The sequence below is a fragment of the Hemiscyllium ocellatum genome, chromosome 9 (genome assembly GCF_020745735.1).
Source record: "Hemiscyllium ocellatum isolate sHemOce1 chromosome 9, sHemOce1.pat.X.cur, whole genome shotgun sequence".
Lineage (NCBI taxonomy): Eukaryota > Metazoa > Chordata > Chondrichthyes > Orectolobiformes > Hemiscylliidae > Hemiscyllium > Hemiscyllium ocellatum.
This window is the reverse complement of record NC_083409.1, coordinates 108,278,081-108,297,080: the sequence shown is the minus strand read 5'-3', so window position 1 is coordinate 108,297,080 and position 19,000 is coordinate 108,278,081. Positions and strand designations below refer to the sequence as shown.

The 19,000-nt window shown below is 43.8% G+C and overlaps 1 protein-coding gene across 9 annotated transcripts in view; it reads right to left on the bottom strand.

The window, feature by feature from the left end:
• adgrl2a (adhesion G protein-coupled receptor L2a) overlaps positions 1 to 19,000 on the bottom strand; it is an 807,643-nt gene that overhangs the window by 79,345 nt on the left and 709,298 nt on the right. For all 9 annotated transcript variants that reach the window (XM_060830637.1, XM_060830636.1, XM_060830643.1 and 6 more), the window contains 3 exons: positions 6,722 to 6,844; positions 4,585 to 4,784; positions 2,256 to 2,429 (listed from right to left, as the gene is read on the bottom strand). In XM_060830637.1, the coding sequence (XP_060686620.1) occupies positions 2,256 to 2,429; positions 4,585 to 4,784; positions 6,722 to 6,844 (497 nt within the window). The remainder of the gene's footprint in view (positions 1 to 2,255; positions 2,430 to 4,584; positions 4,785 to 6,721; positions 6,845 to 19,000) is intronic.

Genomic DNA, 19,000 nt, shown 5'->3' with positions numbered 1-19,000 from the left:
ACATCACAATCTGAAAGTTTCCTGCCAACCTATTCATCATCCTGACTTGGAAAAATATCACTGTTCCTGGGTCAAAATCCTGGAATTTTCTCCCTAACAGCATTGTGGGTCTACCCTACAGCACCTGGACTGCAGTAATTCAAGAAGACATATCACCACCACCTTCTCAAGGGACAATGAGGGACAGGCAGCAAATGCTGACACTGCCAAGGACCCCACATCACACAATTAAAAATAAATTTTGAGGTACAGATAATTTGGAACCAATAGCTGTACAGATACATTTTTTGATGGCAATAAGAAGCTGATTGGTCTATGCACTAGTGACTGTTAATAAATGACAGAGACCTTTTTACCAGCTAACAATTGTGTTTTTAATTTTCACGGAACTGTACTGCTTTATTACACAGAGAGAGAGAGGGAGAGAGTGTGCAGGAACAGTCTGTCTGTTCTTTGAAGTAAAATCTCACTGAAAAACTAAAAAAAAAATTTTTGCTGTGTAACTGCTGTTGTAAGAGACTATTTTTTAAAGAGACTATTTATAAGTGTACCAGCTACCTTGTGCCTCTTACTAACCAGTGGAAACATCGAGAAGAAGATGATTGAAACAGGCAGATAATAGAACCCAGGAATAAAAACTTCTAAACTGATGATCCAGTTTTACTTCCGCTGCCCATAATCTAGTTTACCCCATCTGTGTAGAAAGGCGATTAGGGTGTGAATTTGTAGAATTACAAACATAAAACATACAACATTACAGCACAGTCCAGGCCCTTCAACTGTTGTGCTGACCTGTGTAACCAACCTGAAATCCATCTATCTTACACTATTCCAAATGTATCCATATGTTTAGCCAATGACCAATGAAATGCTCTTAACTGTTTGCCTGCAGGCTAATTATTTGGAATAAATAATAAGTCTTGTTCAGTACAGAAACCGAGATTGTGCTGTCTAAAAATGCGAGGCTGAAAGATGGGCATTCGATGTACTTTATAAAATCTTGAAATATTTTAGAAATGAACAAAGGTCAGATAGAATGCATTTGTCTTCACTGGAATGCAGGAGGTTGAGGAGCTGAGGTGACAGAAGTTGATAAGATTGTGAATGGCATGGACAGAGTAGAAAGTATGAGGCTTTTTCCCAGGGTTGAGGGGTCAATTACTTGGGGTCACAGGTTCAAGGTATGGGGAGGGAAGTTTAGAAGAGATGTGCAAAGTAGACTTTCACACAAAGGGTGGTGAGTGGCTGGAACATGCTGGCACAGGAGGTGGTGGAAGCAGATACAATAACAGCATTGAAGAGGCAGCTGGACGCATACATGAAAAGGAAGGGCATGGGGGATATGGATCCTGTAAGTGAAGACAGTTTTAGTATGGAAGGGTAAAATGTGTTGTGTGGAGGGTTGAAGGGCCTGTTGCTGTGCTGTATTGTTCTTTGTGATGACTCTGACAATAGTAGGGCTTGATTTCCAGTGCGCTATTGCAGCGAGTTGTAACAGGAGAATTTATCCAATTCATGTTTTGAAAACCATTGTGTCTGCTTCCTTCCTCCTTTCAGGCGTTACAGTTCACATTGTAATGACACACTGCATGAAAAATGATTCTCCTCACCTCCCTCTCTGAGTTTTCTTTGCCATCTATTGTAAAGCTGTGTCCTCAGCTTACTGACCTTCCTATCAGAGGGACTACTTTTCTGCCTATCTTACCCTACCCAGAAGTACTCACACATACTTCAGAAAGACAAGACAGCTGGCCCCAGCAGCTGTCAGGCTGATGGGCAGGGTGGGGAAATAGGGCTCATTCCATCGTTGTTGACAGTTCCCCAGGCCCACGAGAAATGTTTAAATTCACTCGTGGGACATGGGTGTCGTTGGTTGGCCACCATTTATTGCTTGTCCTGAAATGCTCTTGAACTGAGTGGTTTATTAAGCCATTTCGGAGAGTAGTTGAGAATCAATCACATTGCTGTGGGTCTGGATTCGCATGTAGGCCAGACCAGGTAAGGAAGGCAGATTTCCTTCCCTAAAGGACATTAGTGAACCAGATGGGGTTTTCCTGACAATTGACAATGGCTTCATGGTCATCAGTAGGTTCTGAATTCCAATTTTCTTTTCCAAATTGAACTCAAACTGCTCTGGCAAGATTCGAACAGAGGTCCTCAGAACACTCTCTGAGTTTCTGGGTTAATAATCAAATGATAATCAACCAGGCCATTGTCTCTTGTCTAAGCACCTGCCAAGGGTGTTGGTAACTCACCTCAATTTCCTTGTGCGCCATGATGATGGCAAAGTTGGTCAGGTGTCGGCACTCACACTTGGTGTGAGTCCTGTTGGTGTCAATCAGCTTGCACCCCTGAGTGGACCAGAACCCAGTCATGGTGCGCTCTGAGTAACTCCAGAACGAGCAGTTGGCATTGAAGTAGTTGTCAGGCTGAAGGGAGAGATGCAGAGACAATGTTCAATTATTCACTGAGTCTCGGTAAGGGAGCTAACAAACTTAATTGCCATTTAAACCTCGTTTTTTTGCCAAAACCATCAGGCGACAGATTGCATTATATAAATAGGGGGAAGCAGCTTGCTTTGCCCTTTGCTTTATTCATTCATGGGAGTTGGGACTCTAACAAGGTGCATTCCTGATGAAGGGCTTATGCCCAAAACGTCGACTCTCCTGCTCCTCGGATGTTGCCTGACCTGCCGACCTTTTTCCAGCGCCACAGGTTTTGACTGTGACTCTCCAGCATCTACAGTCCTCACTAACTCTGAGCAGTTACTGATCAACCCCATTGGTGTGGGACTGGAGTCACATCTCGTCCAAGCCAGGATTTCCTGATGAAGGGCTTTTGCCTGAAACGTCGATTTTACTGCTCCTCGGATGCTCCTGAACTGCTGTGCTCTTCCAGCACCACTCTAACCCAGAATCTGGTTTCCAGCATCTCCAGTCATTGTTTTTACTTTTCCTTCCCTGAAGGTCATTAGTGAACCAGATGGGCTTATCAGGACAACAGAAAGCAGTTTTGCAGTCACCATTTACTGAGACTAGTTTTCCCATCACAAATAGGATTTTTAATCAACCCATTTCAGAGATGTCATGACACACCTCAAGGGCAGGTGGAATTTGAACTCGGGCCTCCTGGCTACCTCAATTTCAGATTGAGATATTTGGCCAATTCACCTGGTCTGGGATGTCATTACACACCTCTGAAGCAAGCGGGACTTGAAGCCAGGACTCCTGCTTCAGAGATACAGTCACTACCATTGCACTGCAAGCACTCTTCATTCCAGATTTAGCGCATTGAAATTCAGCTGCTCTGGCAGAACTTAAATCCCTGTCCACAAAGGCATTAGCTGGGATTCCCTGGATTACTGGATCAGTAACAATTACCATCTCACAATCACTTCCCCACTGTCAATCAGGCGTGTCCCGTGATCGAATTAACTCTTCCTGCAACAAATAAAAACAGACAGGATGCCTTCTCTCACTGGTCAATATTGCTTTGATTAATTGTCTAGCGGGGTAACAGGGTTGGTTTAGCTCAGTTGGTTGAGTGCTTGGGTTGTGAGTTAGAGTAATGCCAACAGTGTAGGTCCGATTCCTGCACCGGCTGAGGTTAACATGAAGGACTCACGAGGGATAAATACGAGGTGCTGCATTTTGGGAAAGCAAACCTTAGCAAGACTTATACACTTAATGGCAAGGTCCTGAGGAGTGTTGCTGAACAAAGAGACCTCGGAGTGCAGGTTCATAGCTCCCTGAAAGTAGACACACAGGTAGATAGGATAGTGAAGAAGGCGTTTGGTCTGCTTTCCTTTATTGGTCAAAGCATTGAGTACAGGAGTTGGGAGGTCATGTTGGGGTTTTACAGAACATTGATTAGGCCATTTTTGGAATATTGCATGCAATTCTGGTCTCCTTCCTATCGGAAAAATGTAGTGAAACTTGAAAGGGTTCAGAAAAGATTTACAAGGATGTTGCCAGGGTTGGAGGATCTGAGCTACAGGGAGAGGCTGAATAGGATGGGGCTGTTTTCCCTGGAGTGTTGGAGGCTGAGGGTGACCTTATAGAGGTTTATAAAATCATGAGAGGCATGGATAGGATAAATAGTCAAGGTCTTTACCTTGGGGTGGGGGAGTCTAAAACTAGAGGGCATAGATTTAGGGTGAGAGGGGAAAGAAAAAGAAGAGACCTAAGGGGCAATATTTTCACACAGAGTGTGGTGTGTGTATGGACTGAGCTGCCAGAGGAGGTAGTAAAGGCTAGTACAATTGTAACATTTAAAAGGCATCTGGATGAGTATATGAATAGGAAGGGTTTGGAGGGATATGGGCCGGGTGCTGGCAGGTGGGACTAGATTGGGTTGGGATATCTGGTTGGCATGGACGGGTTGGACTGAAGGGTCTGTTTCTGTGCTGTACATCTCTATGACTCTACAGCTCTCCTTCTCAACTTCTCCCCTTACCTGAGGTAATGGTGCCACTCAGGTTAAACTCATCATGAATCACCTCACTGTCCAATGAGAGAGCAGCACTATCATCTAGCAAGACTATGGCTGCTTTTCCTTTGTAGGGGGCTTTGTTTGCAGACTTACATCAATGTGTGCCAGGGTGAAGACCACTGGTTCCGTCACATATATGCGGCTGGATTCCTTGTTAATGGAAGCCGCGATGATGTGCGAGTTCACTGCGATTGAGTAATTACGCCCAGTTCCGTCACCCGCCATCTTGATTGTCGCGTTCTCCGTGGTCAGGAACTGCCCCAGGCTCTTGTAGAGTGTGAAGACCAGTTTTGCTGCACAGAACGGGAAAAGGATGGGTACAAAGAGGGGAGAAAAACTCTCATTAAGTTCAAAAAACACACAACCAAAGTAGTTCCCACCCTAACCCCTGAACAGTTATTGAAAGTCCTTTGGAAAGACAACGTATGTCAGATTCAGGAAACTGAAATCGGACAATGCAGTTGAATATGAAGGAAGCAGGAATGAAATTAAACAAGGATAAAAGGTGGCTAAAAGGAGTCATGAATTGTCCTTGGCCAGTAGGATTACAAAGAATCCCACAGCATTTTATAGCTACATTAGGCGCAAGAGGGTAGTGTGGAAATATAGTAAAAGGACCATTATAGATCACTAGGCTTACTGGGATATTAGAATTAAAGCTTACTTCGGCAACTAATATCAAACAAGATGTTAGCAGTTGTAACTACATATTGCAATATCTTGGAATAACAAAGGCCATCTGCGTTCCAACCTTAAAGTGTGCAACCACAACGAGGGTGTGATACTGACACCAGACACTGAAATATAGATAAGGAAAGGTTTGTCTCTATAAGAAGACGTTACCCAAAAACGAATGTTAATTAGATAACATTCTTCCTCTTATGGACCAGATAAGAATAAGAATACTGAGGAGTCTGTTGAAAAGTGGTGAACTCTGTGCTATGACACTTTAATTGCATTGAGGAGGAACCATTACGTGGTCCTATGGTACTTGGTTATGTGAGTGTATAAAAATGCTATTGCAACTGATGATCGTTGGTGTTACTAGCCTAGACTTTGACTAGGCACTCACCCCTTGTATACAACTATGATAAAAGCTGCTGCAATCTGATGGTCACATACCCCTATATTTACCTGTGTATGTTAGAGTCAAACTCAGAGTTGAAACTTCGACAGTAGCAAGGGAAAGGGTAGGTCTCACTCAATGATTCTCCTCTATATATGACCAATTTGCCTGTTTCTGAAGAGAGGGATGCCAATGGTCCTTTGTCCATTTTGGCTAATTATTGCAAAAGATTATGATAGGTGTAAATCAAGTGAACACACACACAAAAAAAATCACTGTTCCCCTTAGCAGAAGATACAAGAACTGATGGAGAGATGATTGAGCAAGAGACACAGAATTTTTTTAGCAGCAAAATGTAATGACCTTGAAATTGTTACCGATGTGGGTAGCAGAGACAATTAATGATTTTGAAAGAAAATTGCCACACAGTGCAGGAATGAACTTACAGGGCTATGGGGATAATACAGGGCAATGGGACTGACTCATTAACCTGCTCAATCAAACTAAAATCAGGTTAAACAGTCCCGGATGCTGTGCTGTAACATAAATGCAATCAAACAGTTAACGGAAATTTATAAAAGGCAAATGGATGCTTACTAAATCAGAATAACACGATCTGGACCACTCCAGCCCCGGTAGTACTCGCTGGTTTCTGAAGGCCTCTGTTGTGTCAATGGCTTCCTCTCCAGAGACACCCAAGTGTGAATGTAACCTTGAGAGAGTGGTCAGGCAGTCAGGCACAATTGCCCCCTCCATAGCCCGTTGCCTGGACCTGTTAACGGTCACTTTGGCCAGTGCCCAGGGGCAAGCCCAACAACCTGGTTGTCCCTCCCTAGAAGGGGTGCCCACAGATTAGGAGCTGGGAGCTGAAATGCAACCAGAACCTCAGGAGCTGCCCCTTCAAAACAAAAACTAAACAGGAGCTGCAACTGAAAACATTCCACATCAATATGGACAACCATTTCCCCCAATGCTGCGATGGGCAGAGTGGCTTCCTTTAGTGTTGGACTGACTATACCAAGAAACCCAGAAACTGACTGAAATAGGGACTACCTTCACCTCACACAGAGAAAGGGGTCTGAGGGGGAGGGAAGAAACACAAGTGCTTTTTATTAAAAAGTGCACAGCAGGAATCCTTATTGCAGGACGGTTTCTGGTACTTACCAGTCCGGCTGTTTTGCTTGATGGTGTTGCCTGAGAGGTGGATCGAGTTCCCACCCATATAGCCCTGGGGAAACCTCAGATCTTTCACCTGGCCCTCTGTTATCAGCAAACCAACCTCCAAAACTGGTTCAGCACCATGCCAGAGATGAAGCAGAGAGAAGACAGAAAAAAACAGGTTTTTAAGAATAAACCATGCACTCGCATGACAAAACATCAAATATAATTTATACTGGACTATCTGTGTGTGTGTGTGTGTGTGTGTGTGTATCTGTAAGTTTTGGATGTAGGTTTGCTCACTGGAAGGTGCGTTTTCAGACGTTTTGTCACCATACGAGGTAACACCTTCCAGCTCAGTGAGCAAACTTTTATCCAAAACCTCAACCTGAGCTACAAATCTTCTCAAAACTCACTTGCTTCTCTAATTGCACCTTAGCATGATCTGAATTCACTAGGATCTGTATTAAACGTTGGTCACCGTTGTTGTGAAAATCCATCTGGCTCACATATCCTTTAGGGAAAATCTGTCTGTCTCCCAATCTGCCTGCATGTGACTCCAGACCCATAGCATCTTTAACTACCCTCTGGGCAAATAGGCTGTCAAAATCTACATCTCACAAATGAACGTAAAGGAACTGTTTCTCCTTCAAAACGATTTATTTGTTCATGAATGGGATGTGGATGTTGCTGACTGGGCCCAATATTTATGGGCCACTCCAAACTGTCCTGGAGAAGGTGGGGGTGAGCTACTTTCATGAACCACTGCAGTCTGTGTATGCTAGAGACATTCACAGCATTGTAAGGAAGGGAGGCCCAGGGATTTTGGCCCAATGATAGTGAAAGAGCAGTGATATATTTCCAAGTCAGAATGATGCATCGCTTAGAGGGTCAAGTGCAGGCAGTACAAATGTCCTCCTGAAGAGTGGAGGTGACAAATTGGGATGTGACACTCAGTTCTATCAGACAGTTCTTGGTAAATCCTGGGAATGAGCAAGTCTCCACAACATGTGTTAGCATGGCCACCTCTTCAAACTAAGGACTAAATTGTTCACTTACTTATCAACCTTGTAAAGAAGATTAAGAACTTTCATTTCAAGTGTGTTACTTAAGGCCAGCATAAGGTCGTTAATGGAGGCTCACTAATGATGTTACCTGGCATGGTGAGGAAACGCCTGAGAACAAATCTACCAGCTCAGCGAGCAAACTTACAATCTGAAACTGAACCTGAGCTATAAATATTGCTAGCATTTGTTGTCCATTCCCTAACTGCCTTGGGATTAAGGGATTTGTTGAGACATTTCAGAGGGCAGTTAGGAATAACATTGTTGTCAGTCTACAGCCATATGCAGAATAGACCAAAGAACAGCAGATTTCCTTCCCTACAGGAGATCAGGGATGTAGTAGATTTGTATAACAATTGACAATAAGTTACTGGTCATCATCACTGAGACAATATCAGATTTTTATTCTTCAAAACATACGCTTGGCAGCATCTGTAAGGAGATATCAGAGTTAACGTTCTGGGTCTGGTGACCCGCCCTCGGAAGTGTAAGGGTACATAAATTTTGTATGCAACTTACTAATGGGGCAATGATAGTTTACTGGTATGACTGGCGGGACTGTTAATCCAAAGAGACAGGTGCATTCTGGGGACCTAGGTTCAAACCTTGCCAAACCTCCAATTATGTGACTAATGATGACCATGCGTCAATTGCTGGGAAAATCCATCTGCTTCACTGATGTGACTCCAAACCCACAGCAATGTGGCTAACTCTTAACTGCCCTCTGGGCAATAAACGCCAGCCTAGCCCTTTTCCCATGAAGTAATTTTTTTACAAAGTACACTCCAATGAAGAGCAAGTTGACTTCTGGAGGAGTATATTACCATATGGGAAGGAGACTGATTGGCACAGAGTTGAAGCTTGGGGACATGTCTTGGAGATCACTGGAGCATGCTGCCTATCAGTCTTGGCTTTAAACAACAAACCCCCAATTCCAATAACAAACTCCACACTCACGCACTTGATCAGGTGTGATCAGAATCTTGGTGAATGTGTTTCCTGCATCTACTCGGCCTAGTAGGTTCAAAAGGGACCGAAGGGTCAACTTTTTCATACAGGTTAAAAAGACCAGGATTGTTTTCACTGGGAAGATGGTGACTGAGAGGAGATCTGATATCGGTCTACACAATTATGAGAGGTATAGATAGGGTGGATAATCAGAGGCTTTCTCCTAGGTTTGAAATTTCAATTACAAAGGGGCACAGGTTCAAGGTGAGAAGGGGAAAAGTTCAAGGGAAATGCGACAGGGACATTTTTCACGCACAGAGTGATAGGAGCCTGGAACACATTGCAAGAAGAGGTGGTGAAAGCAGGCACATTGGTGACATCTAAGAGGCATCTGGATGGTTACATGAATAGGGAGAGAGTAGAGGGATACAGACCGAATAAGAGCAGGCAGTTTGTTTATTAGTTCAGTTAGGGCATGATGATCTACACAGGCTTGGAGGGCTGAAGGGCCTGTTCCTGTGCTGTACATTTTTCTTTGAACATTTGTTCTTGTTAAATCTATCTGTGCGACAGATTTCCACAGTCTTTCTCCAGTTAAATAATATTGATCACTTGTATTGCTCTTGCAAAGTCAATAGCTTTACATTTTTACATGTTACATTCTATCTACCGAGTTTTTACCCACTCACTTAAACTGTCTGCATTCCTGATGCAAAGTCTTTGTGTCATCCTCACTGCTTGCCTTCCCATCCATTTTACGGTCATCCACAAACTTGGAACATTATTTTCCTCATCAAATCATTAACGAGTATTGCAAATAATTGTTCCTCAGGCACTGATCCCCTTGATGCATCACCAGCTGCACGCTGCTATCCTGAAAATGAACTCCCTGATTTATTTTAGTTTGCCAAGTCACTATCTATCCTAATATGCTACCCCCAATATTGTGGGATCTTATACAATCAAATAACCTTATGGGCGGTACCTCATCGAATGCGTTTTTGAGATCTAAATATATTGCATCTAGAGTCATAGAGACGTACAGCATGGAAACAGACCCTTCGGTCTGCTGACCAGATATCCAATCTAGTCCCACCTGCCAGCACCCGGCCCATATCTCTCCAAACCCTTCCTATTCATATACCCATCTAAATGCCTCGTAAATGGTGCAAATGTACCAGCCGCCACCACATCCTCTGGCAGCTCATTCCATACATGTACCACCCTCTGCGTGAAAACGTTGCCCCTTAGGTCTCTTTTATATCTTTCCCCTCTCACCCTAAACCTATGCCCTCTCGTTCTGGACTCCCCGATTCCAGGGAAGAGACTGTGTCTATTTATCCTATCCTTGCCCCTCATGATTTTGTAAACCTTTATAAGGTCACCCCTCAGCCTCCGACGCTACAGGGAAAACAGCCCCAACCTATTCATCCCCTCCCTGTAGCTCAAATCCTTCAACCCTGGCATCATCCTTGTAAATCTTTTCTGAACCCTTTCAAGTTTCACATCTTTCCGATAAGAAGACCAGAATTGCATGCAATATTCCAACAGTGGCCTGACCAATGTCCTGTACAGCCACAACATGACCTCCCAACTCATGTAATCCATACTCTGACCAATAAAGGAAAGCATACCAAACACCTTCTACACTATCCTACCTACCTGCGACTCCACTTTTAAGGAGCTAAGAACTTGCACTCCAAGGTCTCTTTGTTCAGCAACACTCTCTGGGACCATACCATTAAGTGTATAAGTCCTGCTTTGATTTGCTTTCCCAAAATGCAGCAACTCACAGTGTTAACAGAGTTAACCTTTAAAGTCAAGTGACTCATCTTCAGAAATTTACAAGTCTTTCTGAGTTTAACAGGCAGATCTAAAACTTGCAGAACATTGGATATATTCTCTGAATAATTCTACTGGGTACCCAAGAGGGATGAGAACATCTCAACATTCATGCCAAATAAAAAAGCAATGCACATAGTACCTGGCCTGTAATAATTCACAGCAAACACTGGACAAGATCTGTAATGGCTCACAGCTAACACTGTACCCAATTTGTAATAATTCACAGCTAACACTGTACCCAATCTGTAATAATTCACAGCTAACACCGTACCCAGCCTGTAATAGCTCAGAGCTAACACTGTACCCAATCTGTAACGGCTCATAAACACCGTACCCAATCTGTAATAGCTCACAGCTAACCTTGTACCCAATCTGTAATAGCTCACAACTAACACTGTACCCAATCTGTAATAATTCACAGCTAACACTGTACCCAATCTGTAACGGCTCATAAACACCGTACCCAATCTGTAATAGCTCACAGCTAATATTGTACCCAGTCTGTAACAGCTCACAACTAACACTGTACCCAATCTGTAATAATTCACAGCAAACACTGGACAAGATCTGTAGCGGCTCACAGCTAACACTGTACCCAATCTGTATTAATTCACAGCTAACACTGTACCCAATCTGTAATAATTCACAGCTAACACAGTATCCAATCTGTAATAGCTCACAGCTACACTATACCCAATCTGTAATAATTCACAGCTAACACTGTACCCAATCTGTATTAATTCACAGCTACACTATACCCAATCTGTAATAATTCACAGCTAACACTGTACCCGATCTGTAACGGCTCACAGCTAACCACATCCTCTGACAGCTCAATCCATATGTGTACCACCCTCTGCGTGAAAAAGTTGCCTCTTAGGTCCCTTTCATATCTTTCCCCTCTCACTCTAAACCTCTAGTTCTGGACTCCCCCATCCCAGGGTAAAGACTTTGCCTATTTACCCTATCCATGCCCCTCATAATTTTGTAAACCTCTATGATGTCACCCCTTAACCTCCGACAGTCCCGGGAACACAGCCTCAGCCAGTTCAGCCTCCCCTATACCTCACATCCTCCAACCCTGGCAACATCCTTGTAAATCTTTTCTGAACCCTTTCAAGTTTCACAACATTTTTTCGACAGGAAGGAGACTAGAATTGCACACAATATTCCAACAATGGCCTAACCAATCTACTGTCCCTTTATCTATCCTGCTTGTTAGCTCCTCAGAGAAGTTTAGTTAACATCAGGCATGAAACTGTGCTGACTCTGCACGATTGTATCATGTATTTCAAAATGCTCTACTGTTACAAACTTTTTAACAGGCTCTCACATTTTCCAAATGACAGATGCTCAGTTAACTGGCCCATAGCTGCCTGTTTTTTCAATTGTATCCTTCTCTTTTTGAAGAAAGGTTTTACATTGTGATTCTTTCAAGCCTCTGGGACTTTTCCAAAATCTCAGGATTATCAGAAGATTTCTACCAGTGCATCCAATATCTCCATAGCTACTTCCTTTAACCCCTTCATTTTTTAGTATTTTTGAAAAGCTATTAATTTGCTCTACCATGAAGACTGATACAAAGAATTTATTCAACATTTCTATTTCCTGGTTCCCCCTTTTTTTGTTTTCTCAGCCTCATTCTCTAAATGTCTATGTTCACTTTGGCCTCAATGGTCCATTTTAAAGAAGCTCTTGCTGTCTATTTTTAAACTGTTTGCTGATTTATCCTCAAAGGGTATTTTCTCCTTTTTTTAGTCATCTTTTGCTGACTTTTAAAACTTTCCCAATCCTCTGGCTTTCCACAAATCTTTGTGATTCCATATGCTGGATTCTACGCGTGGCTTCCTTGATGTTCAGTTCATCCTATAATCCATCTTCCTCACTGGGATATATCTTTGCTGTGAGTCTATTTTCTTAAACACCTGTCATTGTCCCTCAACCATCTTCTGCTAAACTCCTTTCCCAATCCACTCCAGCCAACACATGCCTTTTCAGTTACTTGAGCACAGTTGATTCTGACCCAAGCTCCTCACTCTCGAATAGAATGCTACTTCTATCTTGTATGATCACTGTTCCCAAGGGGATTTTTAACCCTGAGATCATTTATGAAACCTGCCTCATTACACATTACCAGATCCAAAATAGCCTGCTCCTTCAACAAAGAAAGAACAAAGAACAGCGAATGCTGGAAATCTGGGACCAAAACAGAAAACGCTGGAAAAACTCAACAGGTTTGGCAGCATCAATGTGGAGAAAGCAGAGTTAACATTCTGAGACCAGTGACCCTTCCTCTGCACACCTGGTGCCTAACTGGATCTGTAACATATTGTTCGAGGAAACTGTCCTGAACACACTCTACGAATTCATCTTCATGGCTACCTTTGGTAATTTGATTTTCCCAATCTACATGAGGATGTAAGTTATTAAAATGATTTAATGCATTGCTTTTTTTTTTAACATGCCCTCATTATCTCAATTGGCACTACTGAGGCTACAGGTTCATTAATCATTCCACTTGGCAGGGAACATTTTGAGGCAAGACCTGCATCCAAGGAAATAGGGAGAGATTTAGTCATGAATTGACTAACCTACCTCCCCTGGGATAACCATCGGAATTATTGCTTGGGCTTCCCACCATGCTTTTAGCTGGTGGAATTGAAAACCCTGTAAGATCCAGTCCGGGATAGTTAAAGAATATCAGTGGAGCAGTCCGGTTTTTGGAAGGCAATTCAACATTTTCTGATACGAGACATTTTATGCTGTACAAGAAAAATGAATTCAAATTCTCAAGCTCTAATGGCAGAATTTGAAATTGTGCTCTCTGTGCCACTGAGTCACCATTCGTCCACCCTACTGTGAGTGTGATAGTGAAACGATATAATTTCTGCCCTGCAGCCTTGAATTTAATTACAAGCAAAATACATCTGCAAGTTCACCCAACATTAAGAAGAAGCAATGCCATTTATTCTAGACATATATTTTGCAGATTGAACGCAATTTGTGAAGACAATGCAGATAGATTTCCTCTTGATACTATTAAACACCTTAAATTGGGAAAAAAAAACTCAATGTTTTCCCAGTCCCAGAGAGTTTTTAACGCCTTTAAAAACACACTTATTATTTGGCCAGAAATACGGAAGTGGATGAGACTTTTCTGCCACGTTTATGACAAATTTCTCCTCGGTCATTCTGCTGAAAAACGCACCCTAACTTGATCTCACAAACCCCTGGTCAATCTATTCCAATAGCATATCAGCACTGGGAACTCAGGTGGTCATCTGCTTATACTCCCATCTAACAGGACAAATCCAAGCTGGCCATTTATTACCTTCATCATCAGTCCCTTCCCTGTCAATAGACAATAGACAATAGGTGCAGGAGTAGGCCATTCTGCCCTTCAAGCCAGCACCACCATTCATTATGATCATGGCTGATCATCCTCAATCAGTATCCTGTTCCTGCCTTATCTCTATAAACCTTGATTCCACAATCCTTGAGAGCTCTATCCAACTCTTTCTTAAATGAATCCAGAGACTGGGCCTCCACTGCCCTCTGGGGCAGAGCATTCCACACACCCACCACTCTCTGGGTGAAGAAGTTTCTCCTCAACTCTGTTCTAAATGGCCTACTCCTTATTTTTAAGCTGTGTCCTCTTGTTCTGGACTCACCCATCAGCAGAAACATCTTTCCTGCCTCCAGAGTGTCCAATCCTTTAATAATCTTACACGTCTCAATCAGATCCCCTCTCAGCCTTCTGAACTCAAGGGTATACAAGCCCAGATGCTCCAGTCTTTCAACGTAAGATAGTCTCACCATTCCAGGAATTGACCTCGTGAACCTACGTTGCACTCCCTCAATAGCCAGAATGTCTTTCCTCAAATTTGGAGACCAGAACTGCATACAATATTCCAGTTGCGGTCTCACCAGGGCCCTGTACAGCTGCAGAAGAACCTCTTTGCTTCTCTACTCAATTCCTCTTGTTATGAAGGCGAGCATGCTATTAGCTTTCTTCACTGCCTGCTGTACTGTGGTATTGTGGATTGAGGCAGACATCAATTAATGGGCCCAAGGCTTTTTCTGTGCTGGAGACCTCTACACCTCATGACACCTGCCCACTCAGATTCAGCCCACTCAGATTCGGGTGCCTTCAAGACCAGATCATCCCAACCCTGCTCTACACAGGAGCTAAATTTCATAGAGGGGGAGATAAGATTATTTGACAATGTTGAGGCAGATTGAGTGCGAAGCAAAACAGAGATGAATTGGGGTCAATAATAAATCTCTTCAATGGCCTGGAAGGATGACAGGCACGGAGAAAGACGGTTCTGACTACTGGAAGTTCCCCATTGGGGTGCAAGAGTAGCTCCTCAGAACAGTGTCTTCTGTGAGACTTTCTCCATAGAGACATACAGCATGGAAACAGACTCTTCGGTCCAACCCGTCCATGCTGACCAGATATCCTAACCTAATCTAGTCCTATTTGCCAGCACTTTGCCCATATCCCTCTAAACCCTTCCTATTCATATACTAATATGAATTTTGGGCAGCACAGTGGCTCAGTGGTTAGCACTGCTGCCTCACAGCACCAGGGTCCTGGGTTCAATTCCCGCCTGCCTGTGTTGAGATTGCACATTCTCCCCATGTCTGCGTGGATTTCCTCCGGGTGCTCCAGTTTCTTCCCACAGTCCAAAGATGTGCAGGTCAGGTGAATTGGCCGTGCTAAATTGCCCACAGTGTTAGATGCGTGAGTCAGGGGTAAATATAGGCTAGGGGAGTGGGTTTCTCTTCAGAGGGGCAGTGTGGACTTATTGGGCCGAAGGGCCCGTTTCGACACTGTAGGGAATCTAATCCAGATGTCATTTAAATGCTGTAATTGAACCAGTCTCCATCACTTCCTCTGGCAGCTCATTCCATCCAAGCACCATCCTCTGTGTGAAAATATTGCCCCTAAGGTCTCACTGGTCACAGGCCTCCAGTCTGAAAAACAACCCTCCACCACCACCCTCTGTCTTCTATCTTTGAGCCAGTTCTGTATCCAAATGGCTAATTCTCCCTGTTTTCTGTGAGATCTAACCTTGCTAACCAGTCTCCCATGGGGAACCTTGTCGAACGCCTTACTGAAGTTCATACAGATCATGGCCACCGCTCTGCCCTCATCAATCCTCTTTGTTATTTCTCCAGCTGGCCTTCATGCTATCAGGAGTGGTCGGTGTCCTGTCAATTCTGGTATTCAGCTCCATTGAGAGCACCTGAGGATAATGAAGTAGCCTACACCAGATATGGATAACAACATCCAAACTTGGCGTGTGAATTGACATATTTTCCACTATAAGAAGGAGGTCATTCAGCCCATTGAATCTGCTCTGTCATTCAATAGATCATGGCTGATCTAATAATTATCAACTCCATTTTCCTGCCCTATCTCCGTTACCCTTAAAGGATCGCAGGATTATTTCAGTACAAAAGGAGGCCATTCAGCCCATTGTGCTGACACCAGCTCTTTTATTTAATCAGACTTTATTATCTGAAGCCAATCTTCGGCATTTTCCCCGCATCCATGTGCACTATTACCCACCAAAAACACCCAATCCCCTCTTGAATGCCTCAATTGAACTTCCCTCTGTCATATTTCCTGGCAGTAACCCTTGAGTGCATTACTGATTAAATCCTGTCCATCTCAACCTTCAATACGCTTAATGACACAACCTTGACAGACTCACGCCTCAGAGAAGACATTCTTCCCATCTCAGCTTTAGTGCGTGACTCTTTACATGATGCCCTCTGATCCTAGACTCTTCCATGAATGGAAATAACCTCTCTGCACCCTAACCTGTCAAGACCTCTTTGGTCTGTACGTTTCAATAAGGTCTTTCATTCTTCTAAACTCCAATGAGTAGAGGCCCACACTACTCAACCTCTCCTCATGAGGCAGTCCTTCGACACCGAAACAATCTTCCCTGGCAAAGGGTTAATGGACTCAGACTATAAACTCTGTCTTTCTCTCTATAGAAGTAGTCAAGCAGGAGGTTGGAAAAACACTGCAAGGCAGGTAGCATCAGGAGATGGTGAATTCAACATTTCAGGTAATGCTGTGTTTTGCGAGCTTGTCTACTTTTGGATTCCAGCATCTGCAGTTTCTTTGTCTCTTTCTCTGCGTGGATTCTCCCAGACCTGCTGACTCGCTCCAACACAGTCTGTTTTTGAACTTTCCCTGGTCAATCTCCAATGCCAGCGTAACTTCCTTCAGATAAGGGGTTGAAAACTGTTCACAGTATTCCATTCTTTCCAAAACAATCAACAACAAAGGAAGGAAAACCCCAGAAGCTGCTAACACTGAGTTTCCACCATCAACCTCATGGGGAGCATCAATGTGAATGACATGCTTGAATGGACAGGTCATCATCATGGCTATAGCTGCAACCACAGGTTGCATAGCTCACCACATATTTCCTCAGAGATTTCCACACACTCTTCAATAACTGAGGGACTGAGTTTAATGAAATATGCCCACTAATCTTGATGAGCAGCACTCCACCAATGCTGATAAAGAGGGAAGGCAGAACAGACTGTATTAGATTCCCTGCAGTGTGGAAACAGACCCTTCGGCCCAACCAGTCCACGCCAACTCTCCGGAGAGTAATTCACCCAGACCCATTTCCCTCTGACCTAACACTATGGGGCAATTTAGCATGGCCAGTTCACCTAACCTGCACATCTTTGGACTGTGGGAGGAAATCGGAATACCCGGAGGAAACCCACACAGACACGTGGAAAATGTGCAAACTCCACATAGACAGTTGCCCGAGGCTGGAATCGAACCTGGGACCCTGGTGCTGTGAGACAGCAGTGCTAACCACTGAGCCGTATGAGAGATATCCGTACCACTGGACACAATGTCTAACCCTGTCCACCACCAACACGCTGATGGCTTCAAGGATGCACCATCCGAAGGAGGTGCCGGAGCTAATCTAGCTTCAACAGACCCTCTTGGACAAATGACAAGCCTTTACCTTTGTCAGCAAGATATTCCCCTTCCCAGAATGCAGTGAGCCTCATAGCAGCAGCACATAGACAATTGTCTCAGGCTTTAGTTAGTCTCGCCTAACTAACCAATGAAAAATCTTAACACCGGGAAAAAAACACAGTGAAGACTACCCGAGTGGATTTTCAGAATGTTTCTGCCCCTTCAAAAAAATAGGGAGCTCTGAAATGAAGAAAACACACATATTTCAAACAGAAAGTGCTGGAGAAACACAGCAGATCTGGCAGCTTCTATGTTAGAGTCATAGAGATGTACAGCATGGAAACAGACCCTTCGGTCCACCCCGTCCATGCTGACCAGATAGTCTAACCCAATCGAGTCCCACCTGCCAGCACCCGGCCCATATCCCTCCAAACCCTTCCAATTCATATATCCATCCAAAGGCCTCGTAAATGTTGCAATTGTACCAGCCTCCACCACTTCCTCTGGCAGCTCATTCCATACACGTACCACCTTCTGCGTGAAGAGGTTGCCCCTTAGGTCTCTTTTATATCTTTCCCCTCTCACCCTAAGCCTATGCCCTCTAGTTCTGGACTCCCAGACTCCAGGGAAAAGATTCTGTCTATTTATCCTATCCATTCCCCTCATAATTTTGTAAACCTTTATAAGGTCACCCCTCAGCCTCCGACGCTCCAGGGAAAACAGCCCCAGCCTGTTCAGCCTCTCCCCGTAGTTCAAATCTTCCAACCCTGGCAACATCCTTGTAAATCTTTTCTGAACTCTTTCAAGTTTCACATCTTTCCAATAGGAAGGAGACCAGAATTGCACGCAAAATTCCAACAGTGGCCTGACCAATGTCCTATACAGTGACAACGTGACCTCCCAATTCCTGTACTCAATACTCTGACCAATAAAGGAAAGCATACCAAACGCCTTCTTCACTATCCTATCTACCTGCGACTCCACTTTCAAGGAGCTAAGAACTTGCACTCCAAGTTCTCTTTGTTCAGCAACACTCTCTGGGACCATACCATTAAGTGTATAAGTCCTGCTATGATTTGCTTTCCCAAAATGCAGCAACTCACAGTGTCAACAGAGTTAACCTTTTAAGTCAAGTGACTCATCTTCAGAAATTTACAAGTCTTTCTGAGTTAAACAGGCAGATCTAAAACTTGCAGAACGTTGGATATGTTTTCTGAATAATTCTACTGGGTACCCAAGAGGGATGAGAACATCTCAACATTCATGCCAAATAAAAAAAGCAATGCACATAGTACCTGGCCTGTAATAATTCACAGCAGGTTAGGCAGCATCCAAGGAACAGGAAATTCGGCGTTTCGGGCATAAGCCCTTCATCATTCAGGAATGATGAAGGGCTTATGCCCGAAACGTCGAATTTCCTGTTCCTTGGATGCTGCCTGACCTGCTGCGCTTTTCCAGCAA